Source organism: Physeter macrocephalus, chromosome 3 (genome assembly GCF_002837175.3).
Source record: "Physeter macrocephalus isolate SW-GA chromosome 3, ASM283717v5, whole genome shotgun sequence".
Lineage (NCBI taxonomy): Eukaryota > Metazoa > Chordata > Mammalia > Artiodactyla > Physeteridae > Physeter > Physeter macrocephalus.
The window spans coordinates 23,581,445-23,597,777 of record NC_041216.1 but is presented as its reverse complement, the minus strand read 5'-3'; the positions used below and the strand labels follow the sequence as shown (position 1 = coordinate 23,597,777).

The window sequence follows — 16,333 nt, the reverse complement described above, 5'->3', positions numbered from 1 at the left end:
TCTCTTATTGTGGAGCAATAAGAGGTGTGCGGGCTCCAGTAGTTGCGGCACGTGGGCTCAGTAGTTGTGGCTCACGGGCCCTAGAGCGCGAGCTCAGTAGTTGTGGCGCACGGGCTTAGTTGCTCCGCGGCATGTGGGATCTTCCCGGACCAGGGCTCGAACCCGTGTCCCCTGCATTGGCAGGCGGATTCTTAACCACCGCGCCACCAGGGCAGTCCGTGTGCCTTGTTTTTAAGTCTATAAGGGTGTTGTGTGGATTAAATTCATGTACATATAATACTTAGGATGTGATTGGCACACAGTAAAGCGCTAAACAAGCATTTGTTATTACTGTGGTGGTTGTTGTAGTTGAACCAGCTGTTTCCTTAGATTCCTTCCAGTTGTGAGAGTCCCTGGTTCTCTGTGATTAGAGCCACTAGACTAGTAGATCCCAGGGGCTTGGTTGCTGGCTGGCCTTCCCAAGGCTCCCAGCTGCCCTGATGTGACAGGGCAAAGTGGGTGTGGGGATAGGAAGTGGCAGAAGTAGGAGTACAGATTCCCCACACTGGGTGGTGGAGCCTTGTCCTCTGCCAGGGCCTGTCCCTGCTGCAGCCTGGTGCCCTCTTTCCCGCAGGAGGGGATCAATATCACCCTGGACCACCGCTGCCGTATCTTCCAGAATCTGGATGGAGCCTTGGGTGAGCAGCCCTGACAGGGAGGGGGGATCCTGAGAGGTGTGGTAAGGAGATGAGGATTCCAGGCAGGGCCCGAGCCGAGGAGGTTCCTCTCGGGTTGTTGTGCTGGGATGTCGCCCACCTCATCCCCAGGTCCCCAGAGACCACCTGGATGTCCTCTGGGGGCAGAGCTGTGTCTCTCTAGGGGTGGAGAAAGGAGGGCTAAGAGGTCATTCCAGAGAGCCTGCCGGACACCAAGGCTCAGCCTGGGAGGAGCTGGGTGATGCACTCAGCGGGTACCTGATGCCTGCCCTGCGTAACTGGTCTTTAGAGGTGAGCCTGCTTCACCTCCTTCCCCTGCCCTCCCACCTCCCAGGTGAAGACTTCCTGGGCTGGGGGCAGGGAGTTGATGGATGACTTCGGAAGCAGAGGCCACTTGGCCCTTGAAGCCACAAATGCTCTTGGCCTGGTCCTGTCAGTGGGGGGCGATGACATTGCTTTGCCACTGTCTTGCTGGGTGACCTCAGGCAAGACACACACACACACACCCCTCAGGCCTCAGTTTTCCCATGCTTAGAGAATTTGGACCAGATCATTGATTGGTGATTTAAAGGGGTAAATGGACCCCTTTGAGAATCTGAGGAGAGCTCCGGCTCCCCTCCCAGGGAGGTGCAGAAGCATTGCTTTGGCCTGTGGGTTCTGGGAGTTTGTGAACCTAGGTTAAGAAGCTGGGTCCAGACCATCTCTTAGGTGGCTGCACAGAGCTTGCACAGAGGGGCTCCCATTACATGATCATGCACCACAAAAGGCCTCCCAGCCCGGCATCTTCTCGGGCCTCTGGGAAAAGGCCCTTCTGCCTTTTATAACTGTCAGGCAAGGCAGCGTCCTACCCGCTGTCTTACGTGCAGATTGACCAGGTCAGAGCTTGGGTATTGGGACCCTACTGCAGGGACTTTCTCCACCGGGACAGGATCTGTCCCTGCCCGACCCAGGCCTCCCTGCGGGTTGAACTGCACCTGCAGCTGGGATGTTTCAGGCCTTTGCTTGCTCCCATCCTCTGCTTCTGGCTCTAATAAGTAATCACAACAAACCGTAGGGGTTGCCATGGATTCCATGCTTACCACGTGCCAGGCGTGGTGCTAAGTACTCGCAGGGCACGGAATCCTCCCACTCTAACCCCCATTTTACAGATGAGGAAACTGAGGCTCAGAGAGGTGAAGTGACTAGCCCAGGGCCTCACTGGGGGAGACTTCGGATTCTAGCCCATCCTGTCAGCCCTGGAGCTTGGCCTGTGGGCCTGATGCTGGACAGGTCTCTGCTTTCTGCCCCCCAGATGAGGTGGTGCTCAAGTTTGAAATGGGCCAAGTGAGAGCAAGGAACCTGGCTTACGACACCCTCCCAGTCCTGATTCATGGCAATGGGCCTACCAAGGTAGGGAGGGGCCCCGGCTCCCGGGGGAGAGTGGGATGGGGGTCCAGAATCCCAAGTATGCTCCCACTGTGACACCACAGCTTCTTGGGGTCAGGGCCACCCACCTGGGACCCACTCATTGCCTCTGACCTCACATCTGAATTCAGTGTGGTGCCTTCCCTCCTTACTGTGGTGGTTGGTGATGCCCTGTCCATCTCTGCTGGACCACAAAGGAGGCTCCTGTCCCTATCCACGCCCAGACTGGGCTGCCCTGAGTCATCTGTACTCTGCCACTCCCGGGCAGGCTTGTTTCTACATTCAACAAACACCGATTGAATGTTTGTACCAGGGCATGAGGCCTCGCCAGCCCTGAACAGGACAGACTGTTCCCTGTGCTCCCAGAGCTACAGAAGGGGCGGGGGAGCAGGCCAGACCCAGCTTGCCCCTGGGGAACGGGCCCCCTGGATGGATCACAGCACATTTCTTGGAGTGTGGTCCTTGACCACCCTCGTTGGAATCACACGGACGGAGGGGAAGGAGAGGGTGTTAAAATGCAGATTTCCTGATGCCACCCGAGAGCTGCTCATTTGGAATGTCTGCAGGGGTGGGGCTCAGGAATCTGCATTTTACAAGCTCCCAGGAGATCCAAAGATGAAGAAGCACCAGAGTGCTGAGTCCTCCCTCGGTCCTCCCTCAGGGCAGCTTTGGTGATCTCCAGGGGGACGGACATGCTCTCCAAGTCCCACCCCCAATAAAGCCACATTCCTGTCCCCTTAGGGGAGGCTGGGGTGCAGGCCCACAAGGGGCCCAGGGAGATGTGACTTCTTGGTTGTGGGGGGCTGAGCCTGTTTCCTCTCAGACCCCTCGTCTCCCCACAGCTGCAGCTGAACTACCTGGGCAACTACATCCCACGCTTCTGGACCTTTGAGACGGGATGTGCTGTGTGTGATGAGGGCCTGCGCAGCCTCAAGGGCATCGGGGTGAGGCTGCTGGGGCCCGGGGTTCCGTCCCTCGGGGAGGGGAGGATGGTGGATTCTGGAGACTCTGTTGTCTTTGGTGGGAGGTAAAGGGGTCACCTCCCTGTCTGGGGTTCCATCCTCCTCCCACCCACACACCTCCTCCTGGAAAGCTTCTCAGACTACACGCTCCAGATTCCCCCAGATGCCTACGTTCTGGTTTCTTCTGCCTGGTCCTTCAGGTGCTCCTGCAGCCTTCTCCCCATCCCACGGAACTTACTCATTTAAGGCCCACTTCAGACCCCATGCCAGCCAAGCTCTCCCGACGGCGTGCCGTCAACCCGTCCTCGCTCCAAGTCTGGGCTCACGCTGCTCTCGTCCCCGGCAGGGACAGCCTCCTGCTGCTTCCCTGCCAGTCCCTGCCTCTGCCACCTGCACAGCCTGCTCGGAGCGCCCCGGCCCAGGCTCCTTTCCTGCTAAGTCCGCAAGCGTTTGCCTGTGGCTCCAGATCCCTCAGGCCATCCTCGGGGCCCAGCGGTGGCGCAATGGCTGGACATCGCCGGGCTCTTGTGCCGCCCTCTCCCCATGCAGGATGAAGCTCTGCCCACCGTCCTGGTTGGCGTGTTCATCGAACAGCCCACGCCGTTCCTGTCCCTGTTCTTCCAGCGGCTCCTGCGCCTCCACTACCCCCGGAAACGGCTGCGGCTTTTCATTCACAGCCATGTGAGTAGCAGGCACTTGGTGGGGTCGCCGTGTGGCTTGGGTCAAGGGCTCAGCCTCACAAGATGCCCTGAGACCTCTGAGGAAGTGACTGAACCAGGGTTGTCTGGGCCAAACGGAAGTGGGCAGCGGGCTGTATCCCCAGTCGCTGGGTTGACTCTGGAGTCAGACTGGCCGGGTTTGAACCCCAACATGATTGCTTATATTAGCTGTGTGACCTTGGGCATGTTATTCAACCTCTCTGGGCTTCAGTTTTCTCATCGCTTAGGTCTATTAGATAGGGATCATGTTAGTGCAGGCCACGTAGAATTGCTGCAAGGGTTAAACAAGTTGCATAGTAGGTGCTCTCAGCTGACATTGTCATTGTTTCCCTTCCCGCCCCAGGCAGTCTCTCCTGATTTGACCTGGTGATAGTCAACTTGGTTTTCAGTCTTTGAGTACCTTCTGAGGAATCGGGGAGGGGCTGGAGGCCTGCTACTTTGTGGCTTGCAGGGCTAGCTCCCTCCCTTGCCTGCCTCTCCTTCCCAGACAGATAAAGTCCCACCTCTCAGCTTTTGCTGAGAGAAGCCAGATACGCTCTCCAAATTCTACCTGCCGTTAAGGCTCCTTGTCTTCCCTAGAGTCTTCTCAGCTGCCCCGTCTAGGGTCACCCCTTTCTGAGACCTCTCGGCCCTGGCTGTCTGCACCTCACCCCCAGGGGCCTGTGGTCCCCCACTCAGCTCAGCTCTGCGTGGGTCACAGACATCCATTCAACTGTGCCACCTGGAAACAGGAGGAGGGTGTAGGCCCTGCCCTTGGGAGGCTCCCAGCTTCCCTGGAGACATCAAACCTCACACACATGCACTGTGACTGTATAGAAAAAGAGAACTGTTCCAGGCAGTCTTTGAGGACCTACTTTGTGCTCTGAATTGTTGACTCCTTGCAGTGACCCCGTGAGGGAGGCATGATCGCCCTCCCATTTTACAAAGGAGGAAAATGAAGCTGAGACGGGTGAAGTGACTTGTCCAAGTTCATGCAGCTAATCAGAGCAGAGCTGGGTTTCTCTCTGAACCCTGGGTTTGTTTGTTTGTTTGTTTATTTTAATTTTTATTTATTTATATTTATTTTTGGCTGTGTTGGGTCTTCGTTTCTGTGCGAGGGCTTTCTCCAGTTGCGGCGAGCGGGGGCCACTCTTCATCGCGGTGCGCGGGCCTCTCACTGTCGCGGCCTCCCCCGCTGCGGAGCATATTATTTTTGGCTGTGTTGGGTCTTTGTTTCTGTGCGAGGGCTTTCTCCAGTTGCGGCGAGCGGGGGCCACTCTTCATCGCGGTGCGCGGGCCTCTCACTGTCGCGGCCTCTCCCGTTGCGGAGCACAGGCTCCAGACACGCAGGCTCAGTAGTTGTGGCGCACGGGCTTAGTTGCTCCGCGGCATGTGGGATCTTCCCAGACCAGGGCTCGAACCCGTGTCCCCTAGCATTGGCAGGCGGATTCTCAACCACTGCGCCACCAGGGAAGCCCCCTGGGTTTGTTTTTAAACACCCTGCTCTTTCTGCTTCCCGGTGCAGGGGCTCCAGGTATAAACTCTTTTTCAGAGTGCACTTTGAAGATCGCCTGGAGCGTTTTATAGCAAAGCAGACCCCTGGGCCACACCCTGGACCAGCAGAATCAGCAACTATGGATGTGTGGCTTGTGGGGTGAGGGGCACTGTCCTGGTGACAGAGGCTCTTAAGAGGCCTGTGGGCCTGGCCTGGTCAGAGGAGGATGGTCAAAGGATGGCCAGAAAGGGCACTCCAGTCAGAAGGTCTGGCGTGGGCAGAGTTCTGGGGATAGGAAAGCAGATGGCCAGGGATGCTCCAGGAATGATGGAGAGCAGCCTGCGGTAGCAGAAGGTGCTGTGGTCCCTGGGGTGAAGCCTCATCCTCACCCTCCATCCCCTCACCCCCAGGAGCAGCAACATAAGACTCAGGTGGAGCAGTTCCTGGCAGAGCATGGCAGCAAGTACCAGTCTGTGAAACTGCTGGGCCCCGAGGTGCGGGTGGCGAACGCGGACGCCAGGAACATGGGCGTGTGAGTTGGGGGTCGCGGCAGAGGGGCTGCAGTATCAGGAGCACCAGGCGGGGAGATAGGTTCAGAAGGCTGTGTGGTCTCCAGCAAGTCCTGCCCCTCTCTGGGCCTCAGTGTTCCCATCTCTCAAATGGGGAAATAGTTGAGCCAACCTCAGTGCTCCTGGGAGGGGCTGAGCTCTGTCAATTGGATTCAGGAAGCAAATGAGAGAAAGAGGAAGGACTGGAGGGCCAGAGAAGATAAATGCTGACAATTAGAGAAACAATCTCTGATTTTTTTTCCTTTATCATTAAAGCAAACAAGTAATTTGTGTTGACTATAAAAGAATAAAAAGTCCAGATCCGAGACTGGAAAATTTTTTTAAAGGACTAGCTAGTAAATCTGTGTAAATTGGCTTTGTGGGCTCGGCCGGGACCACTCAGCCCGGCTATTGGAGCACGAATGAGTGTGGCAGTGCTCCAATAACATTTTATTTATCAACACTGAAATTTGAATTTCATAGGATTTTCATGTGACTTCTTTTGATTTTTGTTTTCCCCAACCATTTAAAAATGTAAGACTGTTCTTACAGACTTGTGGGATGGGGTCGGGAGGGATGGATTGGGAGTTTGGGATTAGCAGATGCAAGCTATTATCTATAAGATGGATAAACAACAAGGTCCTACTGTATAGCACAGGGAACTATATTCAATATCCTGTGACAAACCATAATGGAAAAGAATATGAAAAAGAATGTGTGTGTGTGTGTATATATACATATATATATATGTATAACTGAATCACTTTGCTGTATAGCAGAAATTAACACAACATTGTAAATCAACTATGCTTCAATAAAATAAATTTAAAAAAACCAACAAACCGTTCTTAGCTCATGAGCTAACCAGGCAGTGGGCTAGATTTGGACTGTGGCCCCTAGTTTGCTGAGCCCGGCACCAGATAAACAAAAAGAACATAGATTTTTTTTTTTTTTAATTTAGCTATTGTTGACTTAAAATATTCTGTTAATTTCAGGTGTACAGCTTCGGATTCTTTTCCATTATAGGTTATTATAAGATATCAAATATCATTCTCTGTGCTGGAGAGTAAATCCTTGTTGTTTATTTTATATGTAGTGGTTTGTATCTGTTAATCCCATACTCGTAATCTATCTCTCCCCCTCCCCTTTCCCCTTTGGTAACCATAAGTTTGTTTTCTATGTCTGTGAGTCTATTTCTGTTTTGTAAACAAGTTGGTTTGTATTATTTTTTTAGAATCCATGCATAAGCGATATCACATTTGTCTTTCTCTGTCTAACTTACTTTACTTAGTATGAGATTTTTAAGGCTTCGGGTACAAGTTGCCAAACTATCCTCCAGAAAGGCAGAAACAGTTTACCCATAGCCCCGGGCAGTGAAGGCACCTGTCTGTGGGCCTGGTCTCGCCAGTAGCAAGGTTTTCAGGGCACTAGACACCACTTGCCAGGCTCTGGGCCTTGTCTTGACAGCTCCGTAGCCCAGGGGTTGGGTCTCGGAGTTGGGAGGGACCTGGAGGTGGCTGGTCCCAGCCTGCAGCAGGGCCGGCCTGAGCTCCCTAAAGGCCCTTGGCTGGTACCTGGTGATCGCAGATATGGGCAATGGTTGGGGACTGCAGCCTGGGGGTAGCTCTGGGATCCTGGGTGGGGAGGCTGGCGCCAGAACCCTGTCCCCGCTGACCCTGTGTCCCCCCTCCCTGCAGGGACTTGTGCCGGCAGGACCGTGGCTGCACCTACTACTTCAGCGTGGATGCCGATGTGGCCCTGATGGAGCCCAAAACCCTGCAGCTGCTAATCGAGCAGAACAAGTGAGGCTTGGGTGGGCTGTGCCTGCTGGAAAAGCAGGCCCTCGGAGCCAGGGCTCACGATGCCCCTGGGCCTGGGCCTGGGGTGGGAGCCCCTCTCCTGCCTTTCTCCTCCTCCCCCGCCTTGGCCTCACCTTTGACCCCGGGCTTTTCCCAGCCTGGCTACCCGGGCTTTTCCCAGCCTGGCTACCTTGGTCTAGGACGGTCCCCACCTCCTGGCCACAAGCCCCAGCCTCACCCCCGCACTCCCATCCCCCCAAGCCCCCCCCCCACCCCCGCCAGCCTTTCCTGGCTGCCCTGTGGGAGGGAACCGGCACCAGATGGGCCAGACCCGGCCCCAGGCCCTACCTGGAGATGCTTGCGGGGTGAAGGCGCTCTCCCTCCCCTTCCCCATACCTGGGTCTGCCCCCGCCTACCCGTGGCAGAGGGACTCTCTCTGAGGTGCTTCCTTCCCCAGGAATGTCATCGGCCCTTTGATGACCCGCCACGGGAGGCTGTGGTCGAACTTCTGGGGGGCGCTGAGTGCAGATGGCTACTATGCCCGCTCCGAGGACTATGTGGACATTGTGCAGGGGCGGCGTGTGTGAGTACCTGCAGGATGGGGGGCACCCTCATCTGTTCTCCTCTTAGCCTCACAGCACTGCCCTCCCCAGTATTCCTGTCCTGTTGCTCTCAAATTCCTGTTTAACTGAAGAAAGGACGACTGCAGTCAGACACACAGGAGGACTTCCGGATACTTATCCTGGGCCCATGTGCCCAGCGTAGGGGAATCAAATCACCACCCTCGTGCCCTCCCAGCCTGTGACTTCCCCCTTCCTCCTCCCCCTGACCCCCAGACTATGACCCCTCGCCATCGCCTGTAGCCCCCTCCATCTTCCTTTCTTTCCCTTAGCGGCGTCTGGAACGTGCCCTACATCTCAAACATCTACCTGATCAAGGGCAGTGCCCTGCGGGCTGAGCTGCAGGAGATGGACCTATTCCACCACGGGAAGCTGGACCCGGACATGGCCTTCTGTGCCAATATCCGGCAGCAGGTTAGCCCGGGCTGGGCAGTCAGAAGAGGCCCTGTTGACAGGGAAGATGGGCCACCTTGTCACCATAGGCCCTGCAGCTTCTGAGATCCCAGCTTCAAGGCTGCCAGGCCCTGGTGGGGGCACTTGGGGCCCCGGGCATGAGGGCTGGTCCTCGGGATCCGCAGGATCATTTTTTTCACATCACCTGTTTTCACACCACCTCTTTTATTTACACTTTCGACAGAGCCTAAAGAAAACTTTCTACCTAAAACTTTCCACCTTTACTCCAAGTAATGTGCCCAAGATGCCCTTACCTTATCCCCGTGCCCCACCCAATATTATTTTGTGGTTATTTTAAAAACTATGACGGGAGGGTAGTGTTTCCCCTGTGCCCACAACTAACTCCAGGATCAGAACACCATCCTTTACTTTTGCACATTCATTCTTTCATTCCTGTTCAGTCCTCCAGGAAGTCTTCCTTGATTGCATCCCCAGTGTCAGGCCTCATCCAGGCACTGGGGAGATGAGGTGAACTCGAATTCGGTGGGCAGAGGAGGCTGCAGTCGTGCCCCCCACCCCACCCCTGGGGGCGTGCAGGGGAGGGGGAGGGTCTCTTCCATCCGGCCCGTTCTCCCCAGGATGTGTTCCTGTTCCTGACCAACCGGCACGCCTTTGGCCACCTGCTGTCCCTGGACAGCTACCAAACCACCCACCTCCATAACGACCTCTGGGAGGTGTTCAGCAACCCCGAGGTGAGGCCCTTCGTGGGTGGGCGGGGGTGGGAGTGGAGGAGACCCCAGTGATCCTGTGGCCTGAGGAGCCTCCCTCTCACAGCCTGACCTTGGCTGGGACCCCAAGCCACCCCCACCCCCGCCGCCTTCCTCTGCCCCAGGGGGCTAGTTGGGCAGGATTTCAGTGGGGAGAGGAGGAGACCTCCAGAGGCAGCGCCCTCCGGTGGAGCGGGGACCAGGAGTCAGAGGCCGAGGTTTGTGGTCCATCAGCTGTGACGTAGTTGAGCCTCTCCACGTTTGGGGCCTCAGTTATCTTAGCTCTAAAATGGGTGTACTATCCCAGCCTGTCTCACCTCTGAGGGTGTTGTGATGATCAGAGGAGGAGAAAGTTGTGACAGCATCCCTAGACGTGCAAACTTGTGGCTGATGTGGGCACATGTACATACCTGCAGGCAGACCTGTACACACGTGCACACACGTGTACACGCACATGCAGAAACCCCCTCCTGCAGGCACACTTGTGGGCCCATCAGCTCACATGACCCAGTGGCATGGGCACGTACCGGTTCCCCCACCCCCGCCCCACCCCCCAGGGGGCTTGCGGGGCAGAACTCCATCTTGGAGCAGCGCATGCGGTGGAACAGGGGTGAGCCCCAGCTGGCCCAGGTGGGCCCGAGAACCCCACCTCTCCCACTCCCCACAGGACTGGAAGGAGAAGTACATCCACGAGAACTACACCAAGGCCCTGGCAGGGAAGATGGTGGAGATGGTAAGGACGGGAGGCCCTTTGGGAACAAAGCTGCTGGATTCACATCTGGCACCTGCTGCAGGGGGCGGACAGACAGCAGAGGAACAAAGCCAGCCGACCTGGGCGGGGAGAAGGCACCTTTCTATGCTCTGGCACTGCTTGGGGTGAGGGAATGGACAGTGGGATGGGACCCCTCCTCTTGCTGCCACTTTCCAGCTGGAGTCTGCAGGGGCCTGGGGTGCCTGACGCTTCCTCCCTGGCCTGAACAAGGAAGAAGAAAATATCCCCAAATGTGGTCTCAACTGTGGACCGTGGGCCTAGGATGAGAAACAAATGCTTCTCTGCTTCTCCCGGAGCCTGCGGGCCTCTGCTCCCTGGGGGCACTGGGGATACGCCTGTCCCTTTCCTGGCCCTGGCCCTGGCTGCTCTTGGCTGAGAAGGGCCAGCTCTGAGCTCTGCTTCCTTCTCCCTTCAGCAGCTCACTGAGCCCCTGCTCCCTGGGGACACTCGTGGGGACACGGAGGGCTCACAGACTGGAGTGTGTGGGACCGGGCATAGACCGCATGATGGGCCTTGCCTGCTGTGGGTTCTGCAGAGGGCCGTGGGGGCAGGGGGAGCATGTGGTGACGCCACTCTGGACCCTGTGACCGAGTCCCCGCCCTCCTCAGCCTTGCCCAGACGTCTACTGGTTCCCCATCTTCACGGAGACGGCCTGTGATGAGCTGGTGGAAGAGATGGAGCACTACGGCCAGTGGTCTCTGGGAGATAACAAGGTAGGGGTCCCAGACGCCGGGACTGCGACTGCGGGGAGGCTGCCCCTCCCCCCATGCCTGCCCTCTGGGCTCTTTTCCTGGCAAGCCAGCCAACCTCTCTGGGACTCTTGGGAGATGGGGGCACTGGCAGGGGTGCTCTTAGGAGTAGAGGGATTGAGAAATGGGTTGGGGTGTTGGTCCCCAAGCTGCCATCGCCGCTGGGTGACTTTGAGCTGCCTTAAGCTTACACTGCAAGTTTGCCAGTTCCTGGTTTCTCATTAGAACGATTTAGCTTCCTTCCCCAGACCAGGCGTGGATGGAGACGGGGGAGGAATGAGCAAGTGTGGGACGCAGAAGAATTAGGAAGCGACAGCAGTGCCAAGTTCACCAGACCGCGGAAGCAAGGGGCATGGTGGATGTGACAGGCTGTGCATTCCCTGAAGGAGGAATTCATACCTGCACCCATCTTGGAAAGTTCAGGAACCATTTTTAAAGGCACATGAGCCCCTTGGGCCTATGTGCCTCAGAGGCCAGCTAACCTTTGGGCTGGCAGCTTGACTAAGCGGTGGTTCTGGTTACTGCCTAATCTACGTGCTTGGTGGCAGAGCTCATCTGCAGAACCCAGTAACTCGCATAGCCCATGTGTGGGGTCTGGTGAACCCTGTGCTCCACTGACCGGGCCGGCCCTGGGATGCTAGTGCCCCAGCTAACCTGTGGCCTTCTGCATTGGTTTTCTGTGCTGTGTAACAAATCACCACAAAGCTTATCAGCTTAAAACAACACCCATTTATTATCTCCCAGTTTCTGTGGGTCGGGAGGCCGGCTCAGGGCCTCACAAGGCTGCAGTCATGGTATCAGCCGGGATTGGGGTCTCATCTGAGGCTTGGGGTCCTTTTCCAAGCTCATGTGGCAGAACTCATTTCTTTGCAGCTGTAGAATTTCAGGCAGCTTGCTCCTTCCAGGCCAGCAGGACACAGAGTCTCCCTCTTCAAGATCCTCCTTGAAGGGCCCACCCAGGATGAGTTCCTTTTTGATTAACCCAAAGTCAATAGACTGGTTACATTAATTACCTCTGCTAAACCCCTTCACTTTTGTCCTGTAACCTAACCTTATCCCATCGGGTTCACAGGTCAAAGGGAGGGGATTCGACAGAGCCTGTACACCAGGGGGCTGGAATTCCAGCGGGGTTGGTGGGGGGCCCGTCTTAGAGTTCTGCTTACCACACTCTCCTCGGTCACTTCCAGGACAACCGCATCCAGGGTGGCTATGAAAACGTGCCGACCATAGACATCCACATGAACCAGATCAACTTTGAGAGGGAGTGGCACAAGTTCCTGGTGGAGTACATCGCCCCCATGACGGAGAAACTCTACCCGGGCTACTACACCAGGGTGGGCGTGCCTGGGGTGGAGTGGCGGGGGCTTGTGGGGAGGAGGGTGTTCCTGGCTTGGGGGAGAAGTGACGGAATATTTGGTCTCCAGGAGTGAAGTCTCCTCCCATCAGGTGTGAGGCGGGGCCCCGGGAGGCGTCTAGGGTAATGGAGGGCCACCGGGCCTCTAGCCTCTGACTCACCCCTTTGCATCTTTCTCTGTGTACTTAAATCCTACCTCAGTGACTCCTAGGCTAGCCCACCAAACAAGCCCCCAGTTAGCTGGCCAGCGTGCCCATTCCTTTAGCTCCTCCCTCGTGTGTCTTTTGACTGTCTCTTTGGCTTTTGCACCCCTTGTCTCAGTCACCTCCTCTTTAAATGGTTTTCTCCAGATACCTGCTTTAAGTGTGCCTGGGCCTTACCCTCAAGGAATCACCAGCCAGAACGGGTCGTGAGGATTAAGTTCACTTCCTCCCTTCTTTTTCTCCCCTCCTCTCCTCTCCATCCTCTCTTTCTCCCTCTCTTCCCTCCTTTCCTCCATGTCCTCCCCTTCCTTCCCTTTCCTTCTTTTCCTTCCCTTCCTCCCCACATTTTAACTGAGAACCTTTTCTGTGCCACGCGCTGGAGACCACAGCATAAAGAGACCTGCCCTCCCGGCCAACGTTCCAGCGATTGGATGAGGGGTCCCTTCTGTGCACCCCTGCCTTTCCCGGCCTTCGGGGGCCTCTCTCTAACTCCACTTCTCTTGTCCCGCTTCCTCGACGCAGGCCCAGTTCGACCTGGCCTTTGTGGTCCGCTACAAGCCTGACGAGCAGCCCTCCCTGATGCCCCACCATGACGCCTCCACCTTCACCATTAACATTGCCCTGAACCGGGTTGGGGTGGATTACGAGGTGAGGGCGGGCCGGGGGGAGGGCTGGCCGGGGAGCACTCACGGCGTGGTCGGGCAGAGGGGCCCAGGGTATGCCGGTGCCAGGGAACCCGAGAGAAAGGGTTCCAGGTCCATGGGGACGGCTTCTTGGAAGGGCTGGGTTCAGAGCACAATTTGGTGGGAGGGAGAAGGCTTTAGACATAACAGAGCAGCGGCACAGGAGGACCAGGACCAGACTGCCTGGACCTGGGTCCTGTCTCTCCCCTCACCAGCTCTCTGTAACATATAACCGGGCACGCTTCTTAGCATCTCAGTTTCCTCACGTCTTAGATGGGAAAACCTAGAGGGGCCCCTGTAGAATGGTGAGAGTTAAATGAGTCCATCCAGGTAATTGCTTACAGGGACCCATGATGCGTACTCAAGGAATGACAGCTATTAGTAAAATCAAAAGCTTAGGGTTTTCATCATTCTTGAAAGTAAGATGCAGCTTTGGGAATGACAGGACAGAGTTAGTGCAGGTGCGGGGCACAAGCTCGAGGCCAGAGGGGAGGGCTGGGGAAACCAGGAAGACGGGAGGGTTGGGAAGGAGCAGTGGAGGGCCTCGGGGCCCCAGGGAAGGCCTCTAGGTGTGATCAGCTGGGAAGCCAGCCATCCATTCATTCATTTACTCCTTAAGCTACTATTTTCTAAGCGCTTTTGGGGACTCAGTCCTGAGCAGGCACTGTGAAGGACACCCATAAAAACACCTGTCATTTTTTTGAGAGTTTACAATGTATCAAGGTTCTCATAGGGGATGATGTCGCCCCCCTCCCTGGGGGGGACATTGGTAGTACCTGAAGTTATCACAACTATGGGGGCGCTACTGGCATCTAGTGGGTAGAGGCCAGGAATGCCTAGGACACCCCCCGTAAGAAAGAATTATCTGGCGATAATGGTGGTGATAGCTGTACGGCAGTGTACTTAATACCACGGTACACTTAAAAATGATTATGATGGTAAAGTTTATGTTATGTGTATTTATCCCAATTAAAAAAAAAAAGGGGGGGAGGAATTATCTGGCCCAAAATGTCCGTAGTGCTGAGGTTGAGAAACTGAGCCCTAAGCTCTTACTTGTATCATCTCATTTAATTCTTACCACCCCGTACAGTTTAATGCCCATTTTCCAGAGGGGGAAACTGAGGTTCAGGTTGGTCACAGAGTTAGCTGGCACTGCCCAGTGCCGCCTACCGGCAAGGCCAGTGCTCTTGATCCCTTGCTCTTTGCTGAGTGTCTTCCTTAGGCAGCTCATGACCGTTGCTCTGCAAGGCATCCCCAGGCAGGCTGTGCTGAGAGCCCCTCGGCTGTGATGGCTCAGACGGGAGAATGGGGGTAGTAGGGGAAGGGCCCAGCGTCCCATTGGGGAACTGGTGCTTCCTGTTGGGTAACTGACACCTCCTGTCTCCCAGGGCGGGGGCTGTCGGTTCCTGCGCTACAACTGCTCCGTTCGAGCCCCACGGAAGGGCTGGACTCTCATGCACCCCGGGCGACTCACGCACTACCACGAGGGGCTCCCCACCACCAAAGGCACCCGCTACATCGCAGTCTCCTTCGTCGATCCCTAATTGGCCTGGCCCGGCCACCACAGACCTTTTCCTCTTTGTCAACAACCACTGCCCAGCAGCCTCTGGGACCTCGGGGTCCCAGGGAACCAGATCCAGCCTCCAGGCTCTTGACCTCTCATTGCTCTTGGAGCCGCCATCCGAGAGACTGGGCCACAGGCTAGAGGCAGAGCACACCTCCTTGGCTGGGACTTTCCTGGTGCTCTGGACGCAGCCCCGGGAGAAACTGTTCACTTTCACTGCTTCGTAGCAACTCGTCCTTTCCCATCCCTCTTCCTGAAAAACCCAGTCCCACTTCCTCTGCTTCTTCCAAGGGGCAACACTTGAGCAGCAGAGGGGCTGACCCAGCTGCCCAGAGAGACTCTCGGGGTGAGAAGCCACGCCCCAGAGCTTCTCCCCGGCAGAGCTGCAGCCCCGGGGACTTCTGCTTCGAGCTTCAGGGTTGTCACCGAGACCTGGATCAGACTCAAGTCCCCACCCTGACCGTGGGACTGCTGAAGCCCCATCCTCCCTGGCTCCTATCATGAGAGCAAAACTCTGTCCCTTGGAGACGGTGACTGAGAAAACCTCCTAGGAGACAGGAAATGCACGGATGCCACAGCTCCATCCTCTACTTGACCCTTGCTGGGGGCGCGGAGCAGGGAGTGGTATGTCCACACACTGCACTGCGTCACCCTGTCCTGAATGCCTCCAGAGAGAGGGACAGGCAGTCAGAAACAGGAGAGTTTCTACTAAAGGTCATTCAAACCACTGAGTGGGAGATGCTGGGGTGGGCGGGTGTATACATGTCAGGGCGGGTGTCTGCAGGGAGAAACTTTAACAGCTCACGATTGGCAAGGAAGGCCGGCCGTGGGTGACTTGGCAGATTGGGTCAGGCAGACTGGGTGACTTGTGTTTCCCACACCCAGTCGCATGTGATCTCCATGTAATTTGTATATTCCATAAACCCTCCGTATAAGCCAGGCACTGCTACCTGGGGCATACTGTGTCGTCTCTTAAGATCTGAATCTGGTGTCACCCTCCTCTGAAGCCTTCGCTGACCACCCTTCTTGCAAACATGAATGTCAGGGAACAGTGAACTTCTGCCCCACCACACCCTGGGCTGATGTGTATCACCATAACACTTAAGGGCACGTATTAATAATAAGCAGTAACCTCTACCCGTCCCTGCTCTGGGCTGGGCATCGTGCATGTCAGGCCGGCTCGGCACGCAGTCTTCTGGGGTAGGGGCTCGCATCACCTTTTGTTTGTTTGTTTGTTTGTTTTCGGTTTTTTTTTTGCGGTACGCGGGCCTCTCACCGTTGTGGCCTCTCCCGTTGCGAAGCACAGGCTCCAGACGCGCAGGCCCAGCGGCCACGGCTCACGGGCCCAGCCGCTCCGCGGCATGTGGGATCTTCCCGGACCGGGGCACGAACCCGTGTCCCCTGCATCGGCAGGCGGACTCTCAACCACTGCGCCACCAGGGAAGCCCAGCATCACCTTTTTATAGATGAGGAAATGTAGGCTTGGAGAAGCCAAGTGATTGGCCTAAAGTCACACAAGCGGTAAGGACAGGGATTTGAATATGATTTCAGCAGAAGTCTGGTCCCTGCCCCCCCCCCACCCCGCCCAGGCATCCTGTAATCAGTGGTGAGGACAAAAAACCAAATG

The 16,333-nt window shown here is 56.2% G+C and overlaps 1 protein-coding gene across 1 annotated transcript in view; it reads left to right on the top strand.

The window, feature by feature from the left end:
- Positions 1-15,687, top strand: part of LOC102984680 (procollagen-lysine,2-oxoglutarate 5-dioxygenase 1) — a 23,243-nt gene extending 7,556 nt beyond the window's left edge. Inside the window, exons 2-15 of the mRNA XM_028488059.2 lie at positions 558-677; positions 1,987-2,084; positions 2,942-3,043; positions 3,611-3,742; positions 5,665-5,786; positions 7,500-7,604; positions 8,059-8,184; positions 8,494-8,635; positions 9,253-9,366; positions 10,049-10,114; positions 10,762-10,866; positions 12,090-12,236; positions 12,982-13,107; positions 14,531-15,687. Of these exons, the coding sequence (XP_028343860.1) occupies positions 558-677; positions 1,987-2,084; positions 2,942-3,043; positions 3,611-3,742; positions 5,665-5,786; positions 7,500-7,604; positions 8,059-8,184; positions 8,494-8,635; positions 9,253-9,366; positions 10,049-10,114; positions 10,762-10,866; positions 12,090-12,236; positions 12,982-13,107; positions 14,531-14,686 (1,661 nt within the window). The 3' untranslated portion in view covers positions 14,687-15,687. The remainder of the gene's footprint in view (positions 1-557; positions 678-1,986; positions 2,085-2,941; positions 3,044-3,610; positions 3,743-5,664; positions 5,787-7,499; positions 7,605-8,058; positions 8,185-8,493; positions 8,636-9,252; positions 9,367-10,048; positions 10,115-10,761; positions 10,867-12,089; positions 12,237-12,981; positions 13,108-14,530) is intronic.
- Positions 15,688-16,333: the final 646 nt, after the last annotated feature.